This window comes from Piliocolobus tephrosceles, chromosome 1 (genome assembly GCF_002776525.5).
Source record: "Piliocolobus tephrosceles isolate RC106 chromosome 1, ASM277652v3, whole genome shotgun sequence".
Taxonomy (NCBI): Eukaryota; Metazoa; Chordata; class Mammalia; order Primates; family Cercopithecidae; genus Piliocolobus; species Piliocolobus tephrosceles.
Genome location: NC_045434.1, coordinates 156,934,785 through 156,961,882, shown reverse-complemented (window position 1 = coordinate 156,961,882; position 27,098 = coordinate 156,934,785). Strand labels below are relative to the sequence as shown.

Sequence of the window (27,098 nt, the reverse complement as noted above, 5' to 3'; positions counted from 1 at the left end):
GAGTTCAAACCTGTATGGTTCAGTGGTCAACTGTATTTGATCGTCTCTTTGCTCTCACATCTCATTTTATGCAATTAAAAGTAACCACACAGCAGCTTGATAACTTTACTGCTTAGATATTTCTTCCACCACATATCCTCGTTCATTGCTCTTAAGTTTTGCACTCCATAAATCCCTAGGGCATGGACAAAATTTGCCAAGGTCTTTGCAACTGTATAACAAGAATAACCTTTACTCCAGTTTCTTTTTTTTTTTCTGAGGCGGAGTCTTGCTCTGTCGCCCGGACTGGAGTGCAGTGGCCGGATCTCAGCTCACTGCAAGCTCCGCCTCCCGGGTTTACGCCATTCTCCTGCCTCAGCCTCCCGAGTACCTGAGACTACAGGCGCCTGCCACCTCGCCCAGCTAGTTTTTGTATTTTTAGTAGAGACGGGGTTTCACCGTGTTAGCCAGGATGGTCTCGATCTCCTGACCTCGTGATCTACCCGTCTTGGCCTCCCAAAGTGCTGGGATTACAGGCTTGAGCCACCGCGCCCGGCCTCCAGTTTCTAATACCTTCTTTTCTGGTTCTGTCTGAGACCTCATCAGAATGGCCTTTACTGTCCAATTGCTGCCACCAATATTCTGGTCATGACCACTTGAGTAATTTTTTTTTTTTTTTTTGAGAGATGAAGTCTGTCGCCCAGGCCAGTGTGCCATGGCATGATCTCAGCTCACTGCAACCTCCACCTCCCAGGTTCAAGCAATTCTCTTGCCTCAGCCTCCCGAGTAGCTGGGACTACAGACATGCGCCACTACGCCCAACTAAGTTTTGTATTTTTAGTAGAAACAGGGTTTTGCCATGTTGGCCAGGCTGGTCTTGAACTCCTGACCTCAGGTGATCTGCCCGCCTCGGCCTCCCAAAGTGCTGGGATTACAGGTGTGAGCCACCGTGCCTGGCCCATTGAGTAATTTCTAAGAAGATTCAGACCTTCCCTACAGCTCCCCTCTTCTTTTGAGCTCTTGCCAGAATTGCCCTTGATGCATCATTCATGGCAATCTAGGGTGTTACTAGACGCTTCCTCCAAATTCTTCCACCCTCTACCCATTACCTAGTTCCAAAGCTGTGGCCACATTTTTAGATATTTGTTATGGAAGCAACCCCACTCCTTGGTATCTATTTTTTGTCTTAGTCTGTTTTGTGCTGCTATAACAGAATACTTCAGGTTGGGTACTATGAAGAAAAGAAATTTATTTCTCACAGTTCTAGAGGCAGGGAAGACTAAGACCATGGTGCTCACAACTGTTGAGAGTCTTCTTGCTGTGTTGTTGGAAGGCAACACATGATAAGAAGGCTCACATAAGAGAGGGAATAAGGGGTTAAACTTATGCTTTTATCAGGAGCCCACTCCTGTGATAACCAACCCGTTAATTCATTCATGAGGGCAGAGCTCTCATGACTTGATAATCTCTTAAAGGCCCCACCTCCCAATACCTTTAAATTGGCAATTAAATTTCAACATGAGTTTTGGAGTGAACATTCAAACTGTAGCACCCCCCAATGCTTTTTGTGTAGATATTTATCATGACTGATAAACTTTGACTTTGCCACCACCTAACAGTAATTTCCCTAGTTTAAATTTTTAAATTGTAAGTCTTCTCACCTTGCAAAATGAATTTGTGTAGTTTTAGGGAACTTAAAAATCTGTTCTGTGTTTAAAAAGGATCGTCTGTGTTAAACTCCCCTGGAAAGAGAGTTAGTGTAATAATTGAGAGCATGGACCCTGGTGCTGTCAGACCGCCTGACTTGAATCCCCACTCTGCCACTTTCTGGCAGCCTGTGTGACCTTGGGCCTCTGGTTGCTCATGGAACACAAATTAGCAAAGAGGGGCAAAGTGAGCAAATATATGTAAAGTGCTTAGAAGAGTGCTTGCCCTATATAAGTGCTATATGAGTGTTTGTCATTATTTGTTGTGACTAGTGTACAGGTCCTGAAGTTTTTTGGGTGGGGGTGACTAATTGAAGTATCCACTTCAAAAATAGCTCTAAAAGTATTTAGCCAGGCAGAATAAAAGTCAGTTTCAGTTATGGAATGTTTTCTGTATCTTTTCAGTGCTTGTTTTTGCCATGACTTCCTCTCAGGGTTGAATAACTGAAGTTCTTTGACATCATAGGCCTGTTTTAGTAAAGTACGTCAGCCTCCCAAGTGATTTGGTTAGTATTTCTCTCCTTGAAAACCCATCTGGTCACTTTTTCAGTTGCGATTTTTCTTTAAAGCTCTGGAATAAATCCATTTGGCAAGGTGTGGAGTGCGAGGGATGCCTGGTTCCTATGTTCAGCTTTAGACTCCTTATGTTACACAGGCACATGCTCTGCGGAGGATGTGCCTGTTGAGCGCGCTAAAGGTGATTGAATGTGGAAAGGTCGAGAAAGGCATTCTGATGACAGATGACTCATCATCTTGGTCCATATGGCTGTAGAGAGGCATCCTGCAAATGGTGGGTGGAAATGAGTAGAGTGGATCCAAGCCAAGGGAACCCCAAGTGGGGATTTGGGGAGAGGAGGGAGGGTGAGTGCTCTGTGGTTTGGTCAGCTTTGCTCTTGCTAAAAAAGAAACATTCAGCACTACCTTCCCTTCACTGTGCTTTCCAGTTGGGTAAGAAATATTCTTGTTTTGTTTTGTCTTTTTGGGATGGAGTCTCTTTCTGTCACCCAGGCTGGAGTGCAGTGGCGTATCGTGGTTCACTGCAATCTCTGCCTCCTGGGTTCAAGCAATTCTCCTTCCTCAGCCTCCTCAGTAGCTGGGATTACAGGTGCACACCACCATTCCTGGCTAATTTTTTGTGTTTTTAGTAGAGATGGGGTTGCACCATGTTGGCCAGGCTTGTCTTGAACTATTGGCCTCAAGTGATCCGCCCGCCTCGGCTTCCCAAAGTGCTGGGATTACAGGCGTGAGCCACCGCACACAGCTAATTTTTCACTTTTAAAAAAAAGGGTCATCTATTAGTCCGTTTTCACATTGCTGATAAAGACATACCCCAGACTGGGTAATTTATACAAGAAAAAGGGTTTAATGGACTTACAGTTCCATGTGGCTTGGGAGGCCTCACAATCAATGCAGAAGGCAAGGAGGAGCAAATCACATCATACATGGATGGCAGCAGGCAAAGAGAGCAAGCTTGGCAGGGAAACTCCCGTTTTTAAAACAGATCTCATGAAACTTACTCACTATCATGCAACAGCATGGAAAAGACCTGCCCCCATAATTAAGTTACCTTCTACCAGGTTGATCCCATGACACGTGGGAATTGTGGGAGCTACAGCTCAAGATGAGACTTGGGTGAAGACACAGCCAAACCACATCAGGCCAGCAGTGAGGTACAGCCGTAGAGCGAGATGTATTAGTAACTTTTTTTTTTTTTTTCATTTTGAAACTTGCCTGCTTACCTGTGCCTTAAAATAGCAATCTAGAAGTTTCCCCAGATCAGTCCTAATTTATATTTATGTACCAAGATGTAGCAGAATTATCTGCCATATTATTTTAGGGGTAGCTATCAAAATATTTTAAATCGGTATTTCAAAATTTGGTTTTGTAGAAAAACAGCCTTAAATTTTGGAATTGTAAATTAAATGTAATTTAATCCTTTTCATTGGTAATAATGATAACCTTTAGCGCAAGAGTCATCATTTGATCCATGGTTGTATTTGAACCCTGGTTTGTTTGTTTCATTCTGAGCAATGTTGAACACTAACAAGTGTTTTCTGAAGGTAATTCTGTTTTTAACATAAGTCAGAGTAGTTTGAACGTGTGCGGTGTTTGTGTGTGTGTGTCTGTTTTCCCTTAGAGCTAAATGATTTCAGACTTGAGATATTCCTGGCTATGCACTCACTCAGAGCCCTTGGTGTAGGTGTATGTTCAGAAACTAAACTGTAGATGCTAGAGCCAGAGTATTTTGCCCTGATTTTGCGAATGTGTTTTACCATACGAGGCTAGTACATAACAGCTTTGACCTTATCCTCTCCACATTTTTCCTTCTGATTCAGACCTCTGAGGAGTGTCACATCCCACTGGGCAACATATGTCTGTAGAAAAAAGCCAACAGTTTCTTCTGAATCACATCTTTTAGGAAATGCCACGGGTAGTTTTTTTTCTGTTGCCCTTGTGAATCTAGGGTATGTTTCAAAAATAAAATGTATAATAGATTTGTTTAGAAGGTCACTGAAGAATTCTGCTTTAATAATAAAAAAAATCAACTTTTTCTTCCTGCATGTGTGTGTTCACGGGTAGGAGGGCAGTAGTTTGTCTTAGTCATTTATCTTTAAATATTTAGCCCTGAAAAATCATAGCCACATAACTCTTCTATCTCAGGTTGTTACTAAGGCAGTGATGTGTATTCTGGTATCTTGAATGGAAAGCTTAAAGCAATTCTGGTGGTTTCTAAAGAATGAAGAACAGTTGTAAAATTTGTGGAACTCTACTAGGGTGCCGTGGCCATCTATGCCTGTCAAACGTGGATCGCACAATTAAAATATTTGGTTCCTCACCAGGATTGTCCTTGACATACCCATGACTTGCCCCTCTCATTATAGCTCTGTTCATTCAGTAAGCATTATTATATCTAATAGGTCCTGGATATTTCTAAAGTGAACAAAATACAGGTATAACTAACTTTGCACTGGGCTGGTGACAGTGAAGAAGAATGTGTGGAAAAGAGGGAATAGAGGTAGACTAAGCTTGTCAAGGAGCTCCTGACATAGGAGGGTTCAGAGACATATATTCAGTAACACATGGTACAGGTGAGGTGTTCCAAGAGGTAAGTGGAATGATTTTTGCAAGTAAGGAGTGGCATTTTTGGTCAAAATGATTGCGTGAAAAAAGATGGGTGTTTAGATTAGTCTTAGTGCTACGTTTCTGGAAACTCTATCCTGACCCAAGACAATGTAAATACGCCTGACAGTTTTTTTTTTTTTTTCCATCATCCAAAATTCTGATTTGAGGAGACAGTTGGGTGTGGTGGCTCATGCTTATAATCCCAGCAGTTTGGGAGACAGAGGCAGGAGGATCACTTGAGCCCAGGAGTTTGAGACCAGCCTGGGCAACACGATGAAAGCCCCTCTCTACAAAAATATAGAATAATTACCTGGGCATGGTGGTGCATGCCTATCTATACTCACAGCTAGTCAGAGGCTGAGGTGGGAGGATCACCTCAGCCTGGGGAGGTCAAGGCTGCAGTGAGCTGAGATCACACCACTGCACTCCAGCCTGGGCCACAGAGCAAGATTCCACCTCAAAAAGAATAAAAATGAAAAGAATTTGGACAGTGACCCTTAGATGAATGTTATTTTCTTTGTTGGCATTTTTCCCCCTGGACTTTGAACGTAGAGTTTGATCAAGGCATTTCTTTATTGTGTGTTTGGTTTGCATGAAGGATCAGCAGTTATTTGGAGTTTGGTTTGCATAAACAATTATTTTTGGGCTGGGTGCGGTGACCCACGCCTGTAATCCCAGCACTTTGGGAGGCTGAGGTGGGTGAATCACAAGGTCAGGAGCTCGAGACCAGCTTGGCCAACATGGTGAAACCCCGTCTCTACTAAACATACAAAAATTTGCTGGGTGTGGTGGCACTGCCCGTAGTCCCAGCTACTTGGGAGGCTAAGGCAGGAGAATCGCTTGAACCCGGGAGGCAGAAGTTGCAGTGAGTCGAGATCATGCTACTGTACTTTAGCCCAGGCGACAGTGCAGCAGCCTAGGCGACTCCATCTCAGAAAAAAAAAAAAAAAAAAAAGTAACCAGATAACTGTAACAGTGTTCCCTAGAATGCTGTGTCATTAAGTTTGTGTTGTAAAACAGGTTTGACAATTTTTATCATGTTAGAAGAAGGAATTGTAAAACCCAAGACCTATGTTTGATTATAAAGCTTGACTATCTCTTATCCAAAATGCTTGGGACGAGAAGTATTTTGGATTTCAGATTTTTTGGATTTTAGAATATCTGCCTTATACTTACTGGTTGGGTATCTCTAATCCAAAAAAAATGCAAAATCTGAGATTCTTCAATAGGCATTTTCTTTGAGGATCATGTTGGCGCTCAAAATTTTGGATTTTGGAGCATTTCAGAGTTCAGATTTTCCTGTTAGGGATACTCGTACTTTCTAACGTAAGTATTTGTATATTCTCAAATAAAATAATTTGTAGACATATAATTAATTTCAAGTTAAATAGTGCACTAAGACCAAATGACTTTGCTGGAAGAAGATAGGCAATAAGAAGAAAGAGTATCTGCTTCACTTAAGACTAGGTAACAGGTTTTTTTGTTTTTTTTTGATGGAATTTTGCTCTTGCTGCCCAGGCTGGAGTGCAATGGTGCAATCTTGGCTCACTGTAACCTCCGCCTCCCGGGCTCAAGCGATTCTCCTGCCTCAGCCTCCTGAGTAGCTGGGATTACAGGCACCTGCCACTATGCCTGGCTAATTTTTTGTATTTTTAGTAGAGATGGGGTTTCACTGTGTTGGCCAGGCTGGTCTCAAACTCCTGACTTCAGGTGATCTGCTCACCTCGGCCTCCCAAAGTGCTGTGATTACGGGTGTGAGCCACCGTGCCTGGTCTAGGTAACAGTTTTCTAAACAGAGTAATACTGGTTGAGTTACATAGGAAATACCACTATTCAGTGGGGTTAAGTTATGAAGAGACATTTGGGTGACATGTGACCTGAAATTTTAGCACACTGCCATCTTCTTACACACTTTATCAAACTACACAGCCTGATCAGACTTTGTATCTAGCTGCTGATTCCACTGAAGCTATTGCTACTCCTTTGTTAATGCTCCCAGGTGATTGCATGAATTTCTTCTGGTGCTAAGCATTCATAATTTTCGATAAGCACTTATTGATCAGCAGCTGTGTGCCAGACACCACAGTAGAGCAACAAAGAGACTAGGTGGGGCCTGGCTCTCCTGATACTCAGAATCCAGTGGTGTTTTCAGCTGTTTTTTTTTTTTTTTTTGAGACAGGGTCTTGCTCTGTCGCCAGGCTGAGTGCAGTGGCGCAATCTTGGCTCACTGCAACCTGCGCCTCCCAGGTTCAAGCGATTCTTCTGCCTCAGCCTCCCAAGTAGCTGGGACTACGGGCAGTGCCACCACACCCAGCAAATTTTTGTATGTTTAGTAGAGATGGGGTTTCGCCATGTTGGCCAGGATAGTCTCCATGTCTTGACCTGGTGATCTGCCCTCCTGGGCCTCCTAAAATGCCGGGATTACAGGTGTGAGCCACTGAGCCACCAGCCAGTTTTTAGCTTTGCTGCTACCCTAGGCAGTGAGGGTTATCTTTAATTTCTTTAATTTAAATCAAAACCCTGGTAACTCACTTTTTCTCTTAGTGACTTTTCGTACGTTCTGCACCCTTGATGTCAATATGAGCTCAGAGTAGCTGACTGAAAAACATGATAAAGCCTTGGATCTTTTCTCTTTCTCATTTAATATAGATTCTGTCCTGCGTTCCTGTCCTCCATGTCCATTTCCAGTGTTTTTCTTCTGATTGATCTGACTGCTGCTTTGGGGTGAGGAACAATTGTACCATAGTATAGTAGACAATGGTGGCTTATTTTATGTGTGTCTCAGAGATTGACTAGATTTTAACATTAAAGAACATTAAGGGGACAATATGGAAAACATATGTTTACACATATTTGACTAGACCTTAGAAAAGCTTGGTTCATGGATCAATAAACAAATTGAATATACATTTTTTGTGTCTTGATAAGCTAGGCATCCGTCATTCCCAAGAGGGAGTAGCATGCTTCCTGACCTCATAGTCCAGGAGTGCTGCACAAATGGTTGCAGAATAGGTAGGGTCTTAGGAGCACCAGTGAAGAGGGAGTGAAAGGTGACGGGTGGTGCAGAGAGGGAAGACCCTCTTTTGAAGGTGAGGGAGGGAGGTATTAGGAAGGCTTCCTGGAGAAGCCGACACCCAGAATCATATTTGTAAGGTGGGAATGAAGCACATTTTAGAGGGAGGGAAGATCACGTGGAAAAGCTCTAGAGGTATGAAACAACATGGTGTGTTCTGGAAACCACAAGTAGTTGAGTAACCCTGGAGCTGAAAATATGAGCAGATGAGGCTGGACAAGTGGACAGGGGCAAAAGTTAAACCTTCATGAAATTTAGAATCAGGGAGTTGAATAAGCGTCAAAGTTAATATTAAAAATGAGTTAGGGTGAGTTAAAAGTAAAATTTAAAACTTTGAGTTTAAAAGTGTAAACAACATATTTTTTAACTTTATTTCCAACATTTAAAAGTTAACTGGATTGACCGGGCGCGGTGGCTCATGCCTGTAATCCCAGCCTTTTGGGAGGCCGAGGCGGGCAGATCACGAGGTCAGGAGATTGAGACCATCCTGGCTAACACGGTGAAACCCCGTCTCTACTAAAAATACAAAAAATTAGCTGGGCGTGGTTGCAGGCGCCTGTAGTCCCAGCTACTCAGGAGGCTGAGGCAGGAAAATGGTGTAAACCCGGGAGATGGAGCTTGCAGTGAGCCAAGGTCGTGCCACTACACTCCAGCCTGGGCGATGAGCGAAATTCTGTCTCAAAGAAAAAAAAAAATCACCCCTCTTTCGTTAAACCTTGTGTAGTAATGTAAAACAAAACAATATAAAACTCTTGATTGTCCTGTCACCAATAAGAGAACCCAGATTTTGGAGAGATGGACAGGTTGATTAGGGATAAAGGGAGAATGAGATGTGGAAAACTGCAGAGAATTTAGTTTTATCTTTTTCTGTAATACATGATCACTATAAAACATCCAGGCCATACGGAGAAATGCAACAGAAAGCAACAAATCACCTGAAATTCCACCAGCCACAAACAACCAGGGTGAACAGTTGAAAAGCATCATTCTAGATACCTCCCTGTGCACATATGTAGATAGAAATGTGTAAGAAGGCATCAGACTTTCTATGCTTTAAAAAAGTATTTAATTTTACTGTTTTTTTTTTTTTTAAAGATGGAGTCTCGCCCTGTCACCGAGGCTGGAGTGCAGTGGCACAATCTTGGCTAACTGCAATCTCCGCCTCCTGGGTTCAAGCGATTCTCTTACCTCAACCTCCCAAGTAGTTGGGATTACAGGCACACACCACCATGACTGGCTAATTTTTTATATTTTTGATAGAGACAGGGTTTCACCATGTTGGGCAGGCTGGTCTCAAACTTCTGACCTCAAGTAACCCACCTGCCTTGGCCTCCCAAAGTGCTGGAATTACAGGTGTGAGCCACCGTACTCGTCCTTCATTTTACTGAAATTTAACAATAACAAAACTAAAGTGAATCTGAAGGAATTATTACTGAGCTTCAGATAAATCTTTTTTCATCACCCAGGATATTAATTCCTATGAGAGCTCTTCAACATTATAAAAGCCACTAGACTGACAGTTGTTTTGTTTTGTTTTAAATTCACATTTCAAATTTAGACAGGAGGCATTGTCTCTCTACAGTGAACCATGAGGGAATTTATACTTCCTTTAACCTCCTCTCACCCTTCGTCTCTCCCAATTTTTTTGGCTTTTGTCATTAAAAATTTATTATAGTTTTCTTCTGCGAATGTAATTCCTCAGTTTTTTTCTTACATTTAAAAAGTTTAGATGAATTCTATGCACTGGTTCTTTTACCCACCTCTACCTATTTTATTTTGATTAATCTCTTGGTTATATCTGTGAATATACTAGAAATCATTGAAATGTACACTTTAAATGAATTAATTGTATGGTATGTGAATTATATCTGAGTAAAAGTGTACTGCTGTTTAACACAGCTTTTTCATTCAACACTGGGTTGAGTGGATTTTGTTGGATATTATTTTTCGTCCCTCCCTCTTCTCCCCTCCATGCAGAAAAGCTCATAATATGTTTGGGAATGTCTAATTTTTCTACAGTTAGCTAACTCTGGTATTTTTGAGTTGTTCTTTTGTCTTTCAAAACATTGCAACCATTGTTTCATTGTCTTCTGGCCTTGTTCCCCATTTTATTTTATTTTTATTTGTTAAATAGAGACAGGGTCTTACTCTGGCACCCAGGCAAGAGTACAATGGTGCAATCGTATTAATAGCTCGCTGCACTCTCAAACTCCTGGATCCTCCCGCCTCAGCCTCCCAAGTAGCTAGGACTACAGGCATATACTGCCATGCCCAGCTAGTTTTTTATTTTTTGTTTAGACAGGGTCTTGCTGTGTTGCCCAGGCTGGTCTCGAACTCTTAGGCTCAAGCAATCTTCCTGCCTGAGCTCTCCAAAGTACTTGGATTTACAGGTGTGAGCCACTGTGCACAGCCCTTTTCCACCTGTTTCAAGGAGATTTTTTTCACCCCGATTATTTCTTCATACCTGAAGTCAATAGAATAACTTGATGTTGTTTTTATTTATTTATGTATGTCCTATATAGAGTGTGTCCTCTCTATATAGGACTGAATCTGCAATTCAGTTCTTTCAGGGAAGTTTTCCTGTATTATATCCTTTTTGTCATTTGTTCAGATTTTCTATTTCAATAAAACTAGTTATATTGGATATTCTATTGATATTCTATTTTTTGTCTTTATACTTTAAATTTTTCTTGCTTCTGTGTTTCCTTCTACTTTCAGGCACACTCCTATCTTTTATTTTGAGGCAGGAGAGAATGAAACTTTGTTTATATTTCGTAACTGTTTGATTTTTCAACCTGTATGTGCCATGCACCTGTGCTGTGGGCCCTTGCACTTACTGTTCCCTCTACCAGCAGTGCCCTGTCTCCAGATATCTGGGTGGATTGCTGGATATGGATCCCTACACAGATAACACTTCCTCAGAAGGTCTGTCTTGTACCATTCTGTCTACCCACGTCACTCTTCTTACATTATTTTAATGTGACATTATGAATTTATCAGCATATTTGATTTTCCATTCCTCCCCTATCCGTGCACCCCCAGTGCAGGCCCCAGAAGCACAGATTATGTCCATTTTGTTCATGGCTATATTGCCAGTACCTATAACAGTGCTTGGCATATAGTAAAGACTTATACGTCCAGTTGTAGACAGGTCATGCCTGCAATCTGTAGCTGAGCCTTTAGAAGGTATACTTGGATTCTGTTACTTTTCTGGGGATAGAAATACGGGCCTATGGTGAAATCATTTACAAATTTCTTTAGTCTTAATTGAGATACAGTGGGACCAGTTTTCCCCTAATTTGTATATGGGGACTTATATTCAAAGAACAAGCAAGCAGGCCAGACGCAGTGGCTCATGCCTATAATCCTAGCACTTTGGGAGGCCAAAGAGGAGAATCGCTTGAGTCCAGCCTGGTTAACAAAGCCAGACCCCATCTGCATGCACGTGTGCGCACGCCCACATACACACACAAAATCCAGGTGTGGTGATGTTTGCTTGTAGTCCAGCTACCTGGGTGGGGGGTGGCTGAGGCAAGAGGAACCCGGAGCCCAGGAGTTAGAGGTTGCAGTGAGCTATGATTGCATCACTGCCCTCCATTTGAGACCCTGTCTCAAACAAAACAAAACACAACAAACCGAGCAGAATTCTTAAACGGAAAAGCCTTTAAACAAGGGGTTTACAGATGACAGCTCCTTCCTCAGTGGAATATGTATTTGCCCTTATGGAAAAAGGGCTCAGTGATTTTAGTATAACTTATTTAAGAATGAGGGTTATAAGGTAACAGTTTTATCTGTGTCTCTATTCAGGAAAAATCATTGTGATGATCCCAGAGGATCGCAGTGAAGCCATTTGGGAATTTCCCCAAGAATTCCTACCTGAAAGGAATTCATCTTTTATTTCCCTAAGCGTCTTTGAAGATGCACACTTGTGGTTTAAAACCAAATTTTCTGGAGTACTTATCTTCTGTTTATCAGTGGATCACAATCAGTGATTGTAGCATATCTAGGTTTTTAAAGTCTTTTTTTCTTTCTTTCTTTTCCTTCCTCCTCCCTTCCCCTTCCCTTCCCCCTTACCTCCTTTCCTGCCTCTATCTTGCCCTGTCACCCAGGCTGGAGTGCAGTGGCACAATCACAGCTCACTGCATCCTCAGTCCCTTGGGCTCAAGGAATCCTCCCACCTCAGCTTTGGGGGTCTTTTTCTATTAACTTATAAGCTTCCTGAGGTGAAACCCTGGGATCTGTAACTAGTGTCCCAGGAAGCTTCCATGAGCAGAAAGTGGGTTCTTAGAGCTCTCAGCACGGTGGGGAGTATGGGGCTCACAGAGTGATAGGACAGAGCATAAACTTCAGTTGCCAACATCTGGAGCACAGCTGCTGCTTTTGTTTTCTTTCTTTTTTCTTTTTTTTACTTCTACTTTCATTTTAGGTTTAGGGGATACTTGTGCAGGTTTGTTACATGAACTACAGGCCCCTGCCACCACACCTGGCTAATTTTTTTATGTTGGTGGTAGAGATGGGGTTTCACCATGTTAGCCAGGATGGTCTCGATCTCCTGACCTCGTGATCTGCCCGCCTCAGCCTCCCAAAGTGCTGGGATTATAGGCGTGAGCCACCGCGCCCGGCTACATGGGTAAATTTCGCGTACGGATGATCCTGTCACCAAGGTAGCATAGTACCTGACAGGTAGCTTTCCAACCTCTACACCCCGGTCCTGGTTCAGGCAGTCCCTGTTGTCTGTTGTGCCCATCTTTGTGTCCATGTGTATTCAATTAGCTACCCCTTATAAGTGAGAACACATGGTATTTGGTTTTCTGGTCCTGTGCTAGTTCTCTTAGGCTAATGGCCTCCAGCTGCATCCATGTTGCTACAAAGGACATGATCTCATTCTTCTTATGGCTGTGTAGTATTCCATGGTATATATATACCACATTTTCTTTATCCAGTCCACCACTGATGGGCATCTCTGTTGATTCCATGTTTTTGCTATGGTGAATAGTACTGTTATGAACATACAAGTGCATGTGTCTTTTTGGTAGGACAATTTATTTTTCTTTGGATATATACCCAATAATGGTTTTGCTGGTAGTTGTAAGTTCTTTGGGAAATCTCCACTGCTTTCCACAGTGACTGAACTAATTTACATTCCCACTAGCAGTGTATAAGTGTTCCTGTTTCTCTGCAAACTTGCTGGCATTTGTTGTTTTTTGACTTTTTAATAGTAGGACAGCTGCTGCTGCTTTTCACCATCTTTTAATAATAACTGGATGACATGGAATCTGGAGGTCTTTGATACAAATATACAAGTAAACATTGTGTAAACAGATAAGGAAAGTATAAGATAGGAGAGAGAAAAGGCCTTTATGAAGCAGGTTTTGGTGGTGATTAATTTGCTACTAAGGCTTCCAGTTCGTGGTGTGAATGATTTGAAATCCTGGGCTAGGGAAGGCTGTGGAAGAATAACCAGCCACCTGCTTTTGACTTTAAGCTAATCATTCAGTGATTGATTGTCATGAACAATGGCTTGCCTTTGTAACTTGGTTCTTACTTACTCAACAACTGGGAAGAGATCGGTGGTCTGAAGCAACTATGTTAGCTCCAGATCTTAATGGAGGTAGGAAGGGGGCTGATGTCGCACAGCCTTTTCACAAGCTGCCAACCCCAGGCGGATGTTGGAAGTTGCCCTTCCGAACTGCCCTTTCATTTCCATCAGGCAGAGGGCTTGCTTTGCTGCCTGGGAAATGTGGTGGTGGACTCTGGCTCTGTACCCTTCCTGCAGAGTGAATGCACTCCAAATTAGAAAAACAGAAGTGTCCTACTTTCTATTCCCCACCACTGCCTCAGCTTGTTGCTGTGGCACCTCCTGCTTCAGCTGCCCTTCCTTGGGCTCTTGGCATGGCTGGGAGGAGCAGGTGCCAAGGTCCAGTGGCCAGCACTGCTGGGAACGCAATACCAGTCAGGAATTTAATGATATCTCACTGCACTTAGTATATATCTTGGGGGGTCTTTAAAAAAAACAACCTGTAGATGTCACAATTAGTGATATAACAAGACAGATTCTGGAAGAAATTTAAAAATATAAAATTTCAGCTTTCAGTCTGGATTGGCTGTTTGAATGAAAAGAGTGAGCAGCTTTTCTAGGCTTGGTTAGGGAGTGAGGAATAGGGATAGTCTGGTGTGGAAACATGCGGTGGAACAGTCCCCTCTGAGGAGTTAACAGGAGGAAAGCAAGCAGTCTATGCTTAAACATGATATTTATTTTATGTTAGCTATTGGCATTTCTACTTCTTCAACAATTAATGGAATATATTCACATTTGGAATAGACTAATTAAGGAACCTAGAATAACGCTAGTCAGTCATTTAGAAAGCCTTTCTTGGAGTGTTACTTTTAGTAAATGTAAAAGCATACTTCAATTTGTAATTCTCTCTAAATGGAAAAATTATAAATGCTGCCACCTGTTGACAGAATTTGAGTGTGCATTCTACTCCGCTTGGTCAGTGATCCCTGCCCACAGGGGATCTTACTGGCTGGATAATGACCCTCAGCTAAAAATGCTTTAAAATGTGCTGGTCTGACTGTACCTTATCTGACATTCTGTTCTTGGCAGCTGATTGGTGTGAGAATTACACCTGAATTGCTTTGATTTGTTCAGGCTTGTGACACGGATGTAGATTAATTTAAAGAATGCTGAAGCTCCCAGGCTACTTTATAGAATCCACCATTTAAGGCACCATTTCATATTGTATGCCCTGAAGCCTTAAAGTTAGGATCTGTGGCTGAAAAGTATGTTTTTCTTTTTCTTTTTTCTTTTTTAAGATAGAGTCTTGCTCAGTCACCCAGGCTGGAGTGCAGTGGCGTGAACATGGCTCACTGCAGCCTCGCCCTCATGGACTCAAGTGATCCTCCTGCCTCAGCCTTCTGAGTAGCTGGGACTAAAGACACGCACCACCATGCCTGGCTAATTTTAAATTATTTTTTAGAGACAGGATCTCACTTCATTGCCCAGGCTGTTCCCAAAATCCTGGGCTCAAGTGAAATCCTCCCAAAATGCTGGGACTGTAGGTATTAGCCATTCTTCTCGGCTGAGTATCCATATTTTAAAAGTCTTGTAGATGAATAAAGACTGCTACTCACTTTGTAGAGCCCTTGCCCTTATGTCTAAGCAGAGTGAGAGACAGCCCCTCTTCAGGACCTGTGGCACCCACACCTGTGACATAGCACCCCTAACTTTGGAGGCAGCCTTAGCCTATCCCCAGGGTCTTTGTGACCACTGCTGGGTCTAGTTCACCACACTTGCCCTGAAAATGGCACTCTTCGAGGCCAGTCACTTCCAACTCTGCCTTTTATTTCTGAGAGGAAGGTAAGCCATCCTCTTATTCTCCTTTCTTTTATATCTGTTTCAGTTTCTCTATTATTGATTCCCCTCCTCACCTTACCCTCTGGAATCCTTTTTCCTGAGAGTTTCCCCCACCCTCCTCGCCACATACCCATGCTATTTGCAGAAGTCTCCACTTTCTGTAATAAAGAGAACCTTCTTTCCCCTTAGGATGCTACTTTCTTTCTTGTCTTTTCTGTTACTGAGGACTTTCTCCTATGTGAAAATCTCATGTTGGGTGATGGTGGTGGTGGTATTTATTATTCTGTCTCCTAGTGTGTCTTTCATCCTTTTCTGAAAGCTCAAATCTATCTTTATCCTTCATGTCTTTCTTGTTCTCAAAGCTGCTGTTTGTCTTTTTACCTCCGGTCCCACATTGCCTTCATTTTTTCCAAGTACTGCCCGCCCCCTGCCATGCAGTTTATCCTGAGCCAGCCACTATTCTGGAATTTACATATAGTAATTTACTTATTTCTCATAATGACTTTATGAATTAGGTATTATTATTTTCATAGGCATAGAGAAGTAAAGTAACCAGGGTCACAAATAAGGGGCTTAGCTGGACCTCAAACATAGGCAGCTTGCCTCTGGATCCATATTTCTAACTGTGAAGCAACTTTCCCTTAGTCATGTGTTTCAGGTCATGTGCAAAGATGCTCATTGCAGTTTGACTGGAAACAACTTGGATGTCCATCATTAGGGGATTGGTTAAATTATGCTTTATCCAAACCATGCTGTAGTCTGCAGTTATTAAAGAGAATGATTCCCAGCACTTTGGGAAGCTGAGGCAACAGGATTGCTTGAGGCCAGGAGTTCAAGACCAGCCCAGCGAACAAACCAAGACCCTGTCTCTGCAGAAGAGAATGAGACAGTAATATGTATTATGCAGAAAAAAATCTCCAAAGAGAAAAAGCAAGGTGCAGAACATTTGTTGTGTGTATATGGGAAGAAAATCATCTGTACGTGCAGTGCTGGATCAGGCGGTTCCTGAAGCCATACAAGATTTGGATTCCTCAAGTCGTTTTGTAAGCTGCCTGTCACAGACATCAGGATCAGGCATTTCTCTCTGTCTGAGAATTTGCTTCTCACAGTCTGCCGTTTTCTGTTCAGGAGGAAGACAGCATGGTGTGGTACATGGCATGTGATTGTAGAGACAAATAGCACTTGATTTAAATCTAGGTTCATCACTTATCATGTGATCTTGAGCAAGTCATTTCACTTTTCCCAGCCTTGGTTTTTACAGTTTTCAAATGGGGATAAGGCCTACCTGACAGAATTATTGTGACTTTTGAGATAATATATGCTCATTCAACAAATATTTTTATTCGGCACCTACTGTGTGCAAAGTACTCTTACAGCACTAAGGATATAGCAGTAAACAATAACTTAAAATGTTCTACTCTAATTTAGCTTACTTCTGGTGGGAATAGAAACACTTATAAAGTAAATCATACATGGCAAATGGTGATATATACTCTGAAGGAAAACAAAAGGAAAATAAAGGGTGAATAGGATTGTTGGCATGTGGTAGAGTACAGTTAGAGAAGTCTTAACAAGGCACCACTGGAGCCAAGATTTGGAGGAGCTGAGGATATACATGGGAGTCTGGAGCAAAAGTGGAGGGGACATGAACTGTGAATGTCCAAGGTGGGCACATGCTTGCCTGCTTGAGAGCTGCAAGGACGCCAGTATGGCTGGCATGGAAACATGGACAGAGAAATGAGGTGAGAGAGGTGGCAGGGCAGAGGCCCAGATGGGTAGGCCTTTGCAAGCCTGTACAATTTTGGCTTTTCCTCTGCATGTAATATATCTGGCACATCAGGGATGCTCTACAAGTGGTAACTGTGATGATAAGGATGCCACCGTGATGCTCTGCTCTTTAGGTGGTAGAAGAAAGATAGATGGGGTAACATTGTAGGCACGATCTCAGTGCACTGCACCCTCTGCCTCCTGGGCTCAAGTGATGTTCCCACCTTAGCCTCCCAAAGTGCTGGGATGAGCCACTGTGCTCAGCCTAGGATCCTCCCTCAACTTTTTTTTTGAGACAGGATCTTGGCCTGTCACCTAGGCTGTAGTACAGTGGCACAATCACAGCTCACTGTAGCCTCGACTTGCTGGGCTTCAGCGATCCTTCTACCTCAGCCTCCCAAGTAGCTGGGACTACAGACGGGCACCACCATGCCCACCTAATTTTTGTACTTTTTGTAGAGATGAGGTCTTACTATGTTGCCCAGGCTGGAGGATTCTTTTTAACAATTACTTTTTATATGCCTGATACAGCAGCATCGTTGGATAGAAAGAGAGAGCACTTTAGCAGAAATCTAAGGACCTGATGTCATATGCATTGTGCTGTTGGCTTTCACTGAATCCAAACTTAATTAAACTGAGGGTAATAACTTCTCTGTCCACCTCATAGGGTTAATGAGAAGAATAAGAGATAAGTAAATTTATAGAAATGCTTTGTGAACAGTTTCGTATATGTGAAGCATAAAGGCTATCTTTGCTTGAGCTGCAGACTTGGAAGCCATGTAGTCCAGCTCCTTCGAAGGCATAGTTGTCTTGGCTTTGTGAATGCTTCTAGAAAAGGGCACTCACTACAGAAAATACCACAAAGCTGCCACTTTTCATGATTTGGATCCTTAGTTACAGTTAACACAGCCTGCACGTGTACTAGTTCCTTAGAAGTTGTGCCATGTTGCTGCCTCAAGGTACATCAACAGCTTAAGAGTGAGTACTAAGTGAGTATTTAAGCTGTTGTACTGTCAACAGCTTAAGAGTAAGTCTTTGTGTTGAATGTATCCAAATGAAACCCCACCATGATAAGGTGTTGAACCGGATCAGGAAAGTAGATTAAGGAGCTTTACTATTAAAGAGTCAGGTAGGTAATGAAAGGGGCAAACTGAGAAACCAAGGGAAGGAGGCTTATGGAAGTAGTGGCTGTGTTGTGCCCAGGTTCTGTGCTGTGCTGGGGTTGAGCTCCCTGTGACTAATGACTACCTGTGCTCAGCTGTAACTGCCACAGAGAGTACCAGGGACTCCCCCAAACTCTTAGAAAAAACCCAGAAAAGGAATTAAATGTGGGAAATTAAATGTGGGTGGATGAGGACCTTTCTTTCCTGCTGCTGCTTTTGTATTGGATTGGGAAATGAGCTGAGCTTCTAGGTGAGCTCTAGCAAAAGCAGCGGCCACTGTTTGTTAACCAGCACACTGTCCACGTGCCCAGCACTTTGCATCTTATACATTTTACAGGGATTGTCACCTTTTTTTTTTTTCTCTTCTTTTTTTTTTTGAGACAGAGTCTTGCTTTGTCGTCTGGGCTGGAGTGCAGTGGCCAGATCTCAGCTCACTGAAAGCTCCACCTCCCAGGTTTACGCCATTCTCCTGCCTCAGCCTACGGTGTAGCTGGGACTACAGGCGCCCGCCACCTCGCCTGGCTAGTTTTTTTTTGTGTATTTTTTAGTAGAGACGGGGTTTCACCGTGTTAGCCAGGATGGTCTCAATCTTCTGACCTCGTGATCCGCCCGTCTCAGCCTCCCAAAGTGCTGGGATTACAGGCTTGAGCCACTGTGCCCGGCCTGTCACCGTTTTTTGTTTTTTGTTTTTGTTTTTTGAGATGGAGTCTCGCTCTGTCGCCCAGGCTGGAGTGCAGTGGCCGGATCTCAGCTCACTGCAAGCCCCGCCTCCCAGGTTTACGCCATTCTCCTGCCTCAACCTCCCGAGTAGCTGGGACTACAGGCACCCACCACCTCGCCCGGCTAGTTTTTTGTATTTTTTTAGTAGAGACGGGGTTTCGCCATGTTAGCCAGGATGGTCTCGATCTCCTGACCTCATGATCCGCCCATCTCGGCCTCCCAAAGTGCTGGGATTACAGGCTTGAGCCACCGCGCCTGGCCACCGTTTTTTTATATATATTTTTTGAGACAGAGTCTCGCTCTGTCGCCCAGACTGGAGTGCAGTGGCGCGATCTCCACTCACTGCAAGCTCCGCCTCCCGGGTTCACGCCATTCTCCCGCCTCAGCCTCCCCTGTAGCTGGGACTACAGGCGCCCGCCACCACGCCTGGCTAATTTTTGTATTTTTAGTGAAGACGGGGTTTCACCATGTTAGCCAGGATGGTCTCGATCTCCACCCGCCTCGGCCTCCCAAAGTGCTGGGATTACAGGTGTGAGCCACCGCGCCTGGCAGGGATTGTCACTTTTAATCCTCAAACTGCAATGTGCAGTAGGCATTACCCTTTGTCATGGGCTGAGTTGTGGATGTGTCCTCTGACCCCGCATTGCTGTGTTGAAGCCCTAACCGCCCGCCCCCCCAGCCCCTGCAATACCTCAGATTGTGACTATATTTAGAGATAAGATCTGTAATGAGGTGATTAAGTTAAAATGAGGTCATTAGAGTGGGCCCCAATCCAATCTGACTGGTGTCCTTATAAGAAAAGGACATTTGGACATGGATACATAGAGTGAAGACCATGTGAAGGCAGCAGGAGAGACAGCCATCTATGAATCAATTAGAGGCCTCTGAAGGAACAAACCCTGCTGATACTTTTGTCTTGGACTTACAGCCTCCAGGATTGTTTAAGCCACCCAGTCTGTGGTAGCCCTAGCAAATTAATGTGCCCTTGTTTTTTTTTTTTTTTTTTTTTTGTGGTGGTGGTGGTTTGTTTGTTTGTTTTGAGATGGAGTCCCTCTCTGTCGCCCAGGCTGGAGTGTAGTGGCACGATCTCAGCTCACTACAACCTCTACCTCCGAGTTCAAGCGATTCTCTTGCCTCAGCCTCCTGAGTAGCTGGGATTACAGGCGTGGGCCACCATGCCTGGCTTATTTTTGTATTTTTAGTAGAGATGGGGTTTCGCCATATTGGCCAGGCTGGTCTTGAACTCCTGACCTCAAGGGATCCATCCTTCTTGACCTCCCAGAGTGCTAGGATTACAGGCATGAGCCACTGTGCCCAGCCCCTTTTTTCATATCTGAGGAAACTAAGGATCCGAGAGTATATGAAACTTGCCAAAGTTCTCATAGCTATGGCTAGGTAAAGGCCAGGGATTAAATCCAGGTGTGTCTGATTCCAGGTAGAGTTAAATCTAGGGATTAAATCCAGGTGTGTCTGTTTTCAAAGCATGTGCTTATACCTAATGTGTTATATTGAGTCCTGAGAGTGTCTACCTTAAGGCTGCTTCTCCTCACTTTTGAAATAGTGAGTGGCACCCAGATCTTTGACTTATGTCTGGTACATTGTTCTTACTAATACACCATGCTTGCTCCCCTGCCACCACTTTCCTTAGAGGTAAGATACTGGACAAGTACATGAGCACCTCTGGAGAAGAACTGCTCAAACAGGTGACTAAGTTAGGGACTTCGTAAATCTGGAAAGATTTGCATGTGTTTGGGACTTTCCTTCCCAGCTGTCTTCTGATGAAATGAGATAGAGGCAACTTGTTCTTCAAGGTGGTTTGTTACCTGCTTAGAAGTAGAGTTAAGCCTGACAGAAAAATGGGGCGGATTAGGGTTTAGTGTTATACTTGCACTGTTGCTGTCACTGAGAAGTTTGGTGGTTTGTCATGAATCAGGGGTAAATATTAGAAATACCCAAGTCCTGCTCTCACTCGTAGATGTTCTACTCTAGGAAGTCTGGGACAGGATCTGAGCATCCATCATCACTGATTTTTTTCTTTTCTTTTCTTTTTGAGGCGGAGTCTTGCTCTGTCACCAGGCTGGAGTGCAGTGGCGCAATCTCGGCTCACTGCAACCTCTGCCTCCCGGGTTTCAGTGATTCTCCTGCCTTAGCCTCCTGATTAGCTGGGATTACAGGTGCCTGCCCATGCCTGGCTAAGTTTTGTATTTTTAGTAGAGACGGGGTTTCACCAAGTTGGCCAGGATGGTCTTGATCTCTTGACCTCAGGTCATCCACCTGCCTTGGCCTCCCAAAGTGCTGGGATTACAGGCCTGAGCCACCGCACTCGGCCCTGATTTTTTCTTTTGAGTCTTCCTTGATGATTTTGATATGTCTCATCAAATGGAGAATGCTTGAAGTTGTGGAATGGTTTATTTCTATAGTTGTTCCTTCTAAACCAGCTTCAGGTACCTGTTGCTTGTAGTCTAAACCACTGGAAATTCATTATCATCTGTGGTCATTAGCAGGTCTGAATGTGAGAGTCCAGTAGGTAGCAGGTGCTATCCAACATGTTTTTGAAATTTGTCTTGCTGAGTTCAACCTATCTTGTACACTTTGCATTTTACTCCTCCAGAGGGCTCCAGAGCTCAGCTGAGCAGACTTGCTTGTACCCTCATTAGACAAGGAAACTAGCCAATAAGATTTGAGTTTTTATTTGTTGGAGAAACTAATGTTACATTATCTTTCAGAGCTTCCTATTCTTTTCTAGTGATTACTGCCCGCCAGCCCCCACCCCAACCCCCTACCCTACCCCAAGCTCTCAACCTCTATCTGAAGGATATAAAGACTTTTCTTGTCAAGGTCACAGATGCTAGAACACAAGGCAGGGACTGTCGCTAAGATTTCAGGTCTTTACAAGAGGGATCTCTAAAATTCTTTGTTTACATTTATCAGTGAAAATGTTGAATTTACATCTTCAATATATGGATAATTATGTATAAATTATTTACCCATGCAATTTCAGTAATGTGATACCTTTTTTTTTTTTCCCTGACAGTCTTACTCTGTCACCCAGGCTGGTACGAACTCAGCTCACTGCAACTTCTGCCTCCCAGGTTCAAGCAATTCTCGTGCCCCAGCCTCCCTAGTAGCTGGGATTACAGGCATGTGCCACCATGCCTGGCTGATTTTTGTATTTTTAGTAGACATGCAGTTTTGCCATGTTGACCAGGCTGGTCTCAAACTCCTGGCCTCAAGTGATCCACCAGCCTGGGCTTCCCAAAGTGCTGGGATTACAGGCATGAGCCATCATGCCCGTCCACTAATACGACATTCTTTTGAAAGAACGAGCCTCCCCCTTCCCCAAGGTTCAAATATTTTCTTTCTGTACTCCAATGAAGATAACTTTGGAAGCCACTGCTTTAGAAAATGATTTTCATTGATGCAGCGGAGGTTTGGGGGAAAGAGTTTATAGATGATCTTGAGGTTGTTTGGGCTGTAGGTACCTTTCTTTCCTTTTTCTTTCTCTTTCTCTCTGTTTCTCTATCTTCTTTTCTTTCTTTTATTCTTTTTTTTTTGAGACAGGAGCTTACTATCTCACTCTGTCACCCAGGTTGGAGTGCAGTAGTGTGATTGTAGCTCACTGCAGCCTTGAACTCCATGGGCTCAAGTGATCGTCCCACCTCAGCTTCCCAAGTACCTGGGACTACAGGTGTGCATCACCAGTAACAGCTACTTTTTAAATTTTTATTTTTGGTAGAGATGCGTTCTCTCTACATTGCCCAGGCTGGCCTTGAATTCCTGACCTCAGGTGATCCCACTGCCTTGGCCTCCTAGTGTTGAGATTACAGGCGTGAGCAACTGTGCCTGGCCTTGCAGGCAACTTTTTATTTCAATTGTCATCTTGACATTTTAGTGAAGAGTGGGTTGTCCAGGGAAAGGCAGAACCTGACAGTCATTGAGGGGGGATTTTATGTGGATGGCTCACAGGCAGTAAGGAAGGCTTTGGAGAGAATATTGGAGAGTTTACAAGCAATAGGTATCTGAAGCAGTAGTGTGGGTGGATTTTGTCGCATTCAATTCAGTGAGCACTCAGAAATCAGCTTGGCATTCACACAGACTTAGGGGTTTCAATGCAGTGCTGCACATTCATGTTTGAGCCACCAACTTTCTACAGTAAGGAAAGGAGTTCTTTGAATTGTAAGTGCTACAGGGCCATGAATACCCATTTTTAAGTTGTCATCTTGATACTTCCAATTTAGAAGGGAAGAGATGGGCTGGTATTCTTATCTGAATGGATTTAAAGTTTCTCTTCTGGATATTCCATCTTTTATTATACTTTCAGCTCTTCATCCACCTGGTTCTTTTACCTAACTAGGATATAAAGACATTTTTAAAAAAGTGATATTAGATCCAGCAAGATTTTTGTCAGAGCAGATAAACTGGAGTGATTTATTTTGGAAAAAGTTACCACTATGCAGCCCTACCCGAGCCAAACCTGGAGTTACATTTAAAGAGGTCAGTCTCTGAAGAAAAGTGTAATTTGGGGTCATATGACCTAACTCCTATGGTCACCCAGAGCTTATACTTAAATCAGAAAAGGAAGAGATGCCCATGAGCCCAAATTTTAATTTTGTTATTTCCACACATTTAGAAAAGTAGGAAGAATAAGTTTTACAGTATCCCAATAGATTTAAAAACTCTAGTTCCCTTTAAAATCTTTTAAATAGACTTAAAACAATTTAAAATTTTTTCCAACTTTATCACAGTATACTTGACAAATAAGTGTATATATTTAAGGTGTACAACGTGATGCTTTGATACATACAGTGTGACATGATTACCACAGTCAGGTTTAATAATTAACATATCCATCACCTCATATAGGTATGATTTCTTATGTGTATGGCGAGAATCCTTAAAATCAGCTTTCAGCACATTTCAAGCATACAATACAGTATTTATGATAGTCACCATGTTATTAATTAGATTGCCTACTTTGGTTAAAGTGCAGACTCAGGTGAAGGTTGGGGTGGAGGATCATACTTTCGTTGATTTAGACTCTAAAATAAATGTATATAGTTAGTTTTGCTAACCTAAGAACCTACTCACAAACGGCTAGAATATAAGATATGATATTTTCCCTTCACTTCTTTAACAGAAGTGGAAATGAAGGTGATGTAACTTGCCTGCGGTCACACAGGTACCTAAGAGCAGAGAACGGACTAGAGCCAGGACGGGTTTAGTGATTTTTAGTTTAGCGCATTTTAAATTTTTATCATGTGATTCCTTAATCTTTGAGTCTTCCACATGCAGAAGCTAGGTTATAGAATAGCATATTTTATTTTAATATTACATTTATGGAGATAGACATTCTTGGTTAAAGCTCTTCTTTAAAAAATAATTTCAACTTTTAGATTCAGAAGATACATGTGCAGGTTTGTGACATGGGTTTATTATGTGGTGCTAAGGTTTGGGATGCAAATTATCCCATCACCAGATAGTGTAAAGCTCCTTTTAGAATGGTGTATGCAGATTTAATTCTGTCACTGAAAATGTTTCAAGAACTAATTGGAATTGGGCAATATCTTGCGCATTTGACTTGTATTATTTTTGGCATTTAGGTTTTCCTAGGACATTAGGACAAGCCGAAGCCCTGGACAAAATCTGTGAAGTGGATCTAGTGATCAGTTTGAACATTCCATTTGAAACACTTAAAGATCGTCTCAGCCGCCGTTGGATTCACCCTCCTAGCGGAAGAGTATATAACCTGGACTTCAATCCACCTCATGTACATGTAAGAATATACAAAGTGCTTTCACAACCCGACAAGAAAAAGACAAACAATTTCCATTGAAAAGTGGAGAAAAGGATATGAGTAGACCTTTCAAAAAAGAATAAATCTACATGACTAAAAAACATTTTTTGAATGTTCAAATGTAGTAGTCAGGGAAGGGACATTTAAGTATTTAAATAGGATATCACTTTGGATCCATTAGAATGGCAAAATCAAAATATAAAAATTTTAATTTTATATTTATTACTGATAAATATATGTATATAATGTATATAATTACATATTTATTTTATTTAAAAAATAAAGTCTATTGCTGGTGGGATCTGGGGAAAATAGTACTCTCATTTTTTGTTAGCTAAAGTATTTCTAGCCTCTTTTTAAAGCAACATAGCAATGTACATTAAGAATTTTAAGTAAATATTTAATTCAGGCTACTTTTAGGAGAATAGCTGTGGAAATGGAAGCATTAGTAGATTAGGTCATGTATACATTGATGTTTGTTTCAATGTTGCTGTAGTGGCCAAAAAACAAAACCAAAAAAATCTCAAAAAAGCAAATGAATGTTCATCTATAGGGGAATGGTTAAATGAATTGGAGAATATTTACACCATCTTGGAATATAATATAGTCAGTAAAAAGAATGAATTAGCACTACTTAAAACTTAATACACCTTATTTTTAGATAAGCTTTAGGTTTACATAAAAATTAAATGGAAAATCCCCTCCCTCACCCACGCTTCTCCATTATTAGCATTTTGCATTAGTGTGGTACATTTGTTACAGTTAATAAACTAATAATAGAAAAGTTATTAACTAAAATTCATAGTTTGCATTGGCGTTCTCATTTTCTCTTTTATAGTCCGGATTTTGACAAATGCACAATGACATGACATTTGTCCATCATTACTGTCTTATACAGAATTGCTTCATGGTCTTATAATATCTCCTGTGCCCTACCTATTAATTCCTCCCTGATTTTCCCCAAACTTCTGAAAACTACAGATCTTTTTGCTGTCCTTATAATTTTGCCTTCTATAGTATGTCATATCATTGGAATCATATAGTATGTCTGCTTGTCAGACTTGCTCCTTTCACTTAGTCATATGCATTACACATTCTGTGTTTTTTGGAGGCTTGGTAGCTGATTTATTTTTTATTTTTGTAAGTGAATAATGTTCCATTGTATGGATGTACCACAGTTTATTCATTTTGAAGAACATCTTGGTTCCATGTCTTGGCATTTATGAATAAAGTTGCTCCAAATATTCATGTGCAGAGTTTTGTGCAAATGTAAGTTTTCACCTATTTTTAGTAAAGACCAAGGAGTGTAATTGCTGGATTGTAAGTATGTATTTAGCTTTGTGAGAAACTGGCAAATCGTCTTCCAGACTGGTTATTTGATTTTGCATTTCCACCAGCAATAAATGTTTCTATTTCTGCACATTGTCACCAGTATTTAGTGTAGTCAGTGTTTTAGATTTCAGCCATTCTACTAGGTAAGCATTATAGTTTTTTGACATGGAGAAATCTTCTGAAAGTTTTTTTCTTTTCTTTTTTGAGATGGAGTCTTGCTCCATCACCTAGGCTGGAGTGCAGTGGTGTGATCTCGGCTCACTGCAGCCTCTGCCTCCTGGGTTCAAGTGATTCTTCTGCCTCAGCCTCCCGAGTAGCTGGGATTACAGGCATATGCCACCATGCCTGGCTAGTTTTTGTATTTTTAGTAGAGACGGGGTTTCACCATGCTGACCAGACTGGTCTCGAACCCCTGACCTCACGTGATCTACCTGCCTTGGCCTCCCAAAGTGCTGGGATGACAGGTGTGAGCCACCGCGCACGGCCCTGGAAGTATTTTTCAATGAGAAGTACAAACAGCAGAATGATCCCATTTTTGTAAAACAGTGACTACACCTCTTTATATGTATATCTGTTGGTGTGTGTTGAGTGTGTGATCTCTAGCTTTATAAGATCAGGGAGAAAGTCACGAGGGCTGTATCCTGGGCTGGAACTGGATGAGGGAAAGGAATCATAGTTGATGTGCAGAGTGGGCAGGTGGTTAAGTGACTAGTGAAGGCTAAAGGAATAAAAAAGATTACCCGTAAAAGGCTCAAAGTATAACATTGATACAGTTAGCTCAAATTAGACATGTGTAAAGGTATATGTATACAGATATTTTAACAAATTTACTTAAATAATTATTGTTCTTTCTGATAAAGACTCTTTGGTTTATCTTTATGATAAAGACTATTTATCTGATAAAGACAGGTTGAGTTGTCTTTATAATAGTGAACTCCAGTTTTGGGTGGTAGGTAGTATTACTTGTTATCATTCAAATGTGGAATACATGGCATTGTGTCTTATTAGGTTAATCTTTATGGAAACATTACACTTGAATATAGATGGAGTCAGTAATTACTATAGAAAATTACTTCAAGGGGCT

The 27,098-nt window shown here is 42.1% G+C and overlaps 1 protein-coding gene across 2 annotated transcripts in view; it reads left to right on the top strand.

Annotated features, from left to right (window-relative positions):
• Positions 1-27,098, top strand: part of AK4 (adenylate kinase 4) — an 86,010-nt gene that overhangs the window by 48,073 nt on the left and 10,839 nt on the right. For both annotated transcript variants that reach the window (XM_023210188.1, XM_023210178.1), the window contains one exon: positions 24,489-24,661. In XM_023210188.1, the coding sequence (XP_023065956.1) occupies positions 24,489-24,661 (173 nt within the window). The remainder of the gene's footprint in view (positions 1-24,488; positions 24,662-27,098) is intronic.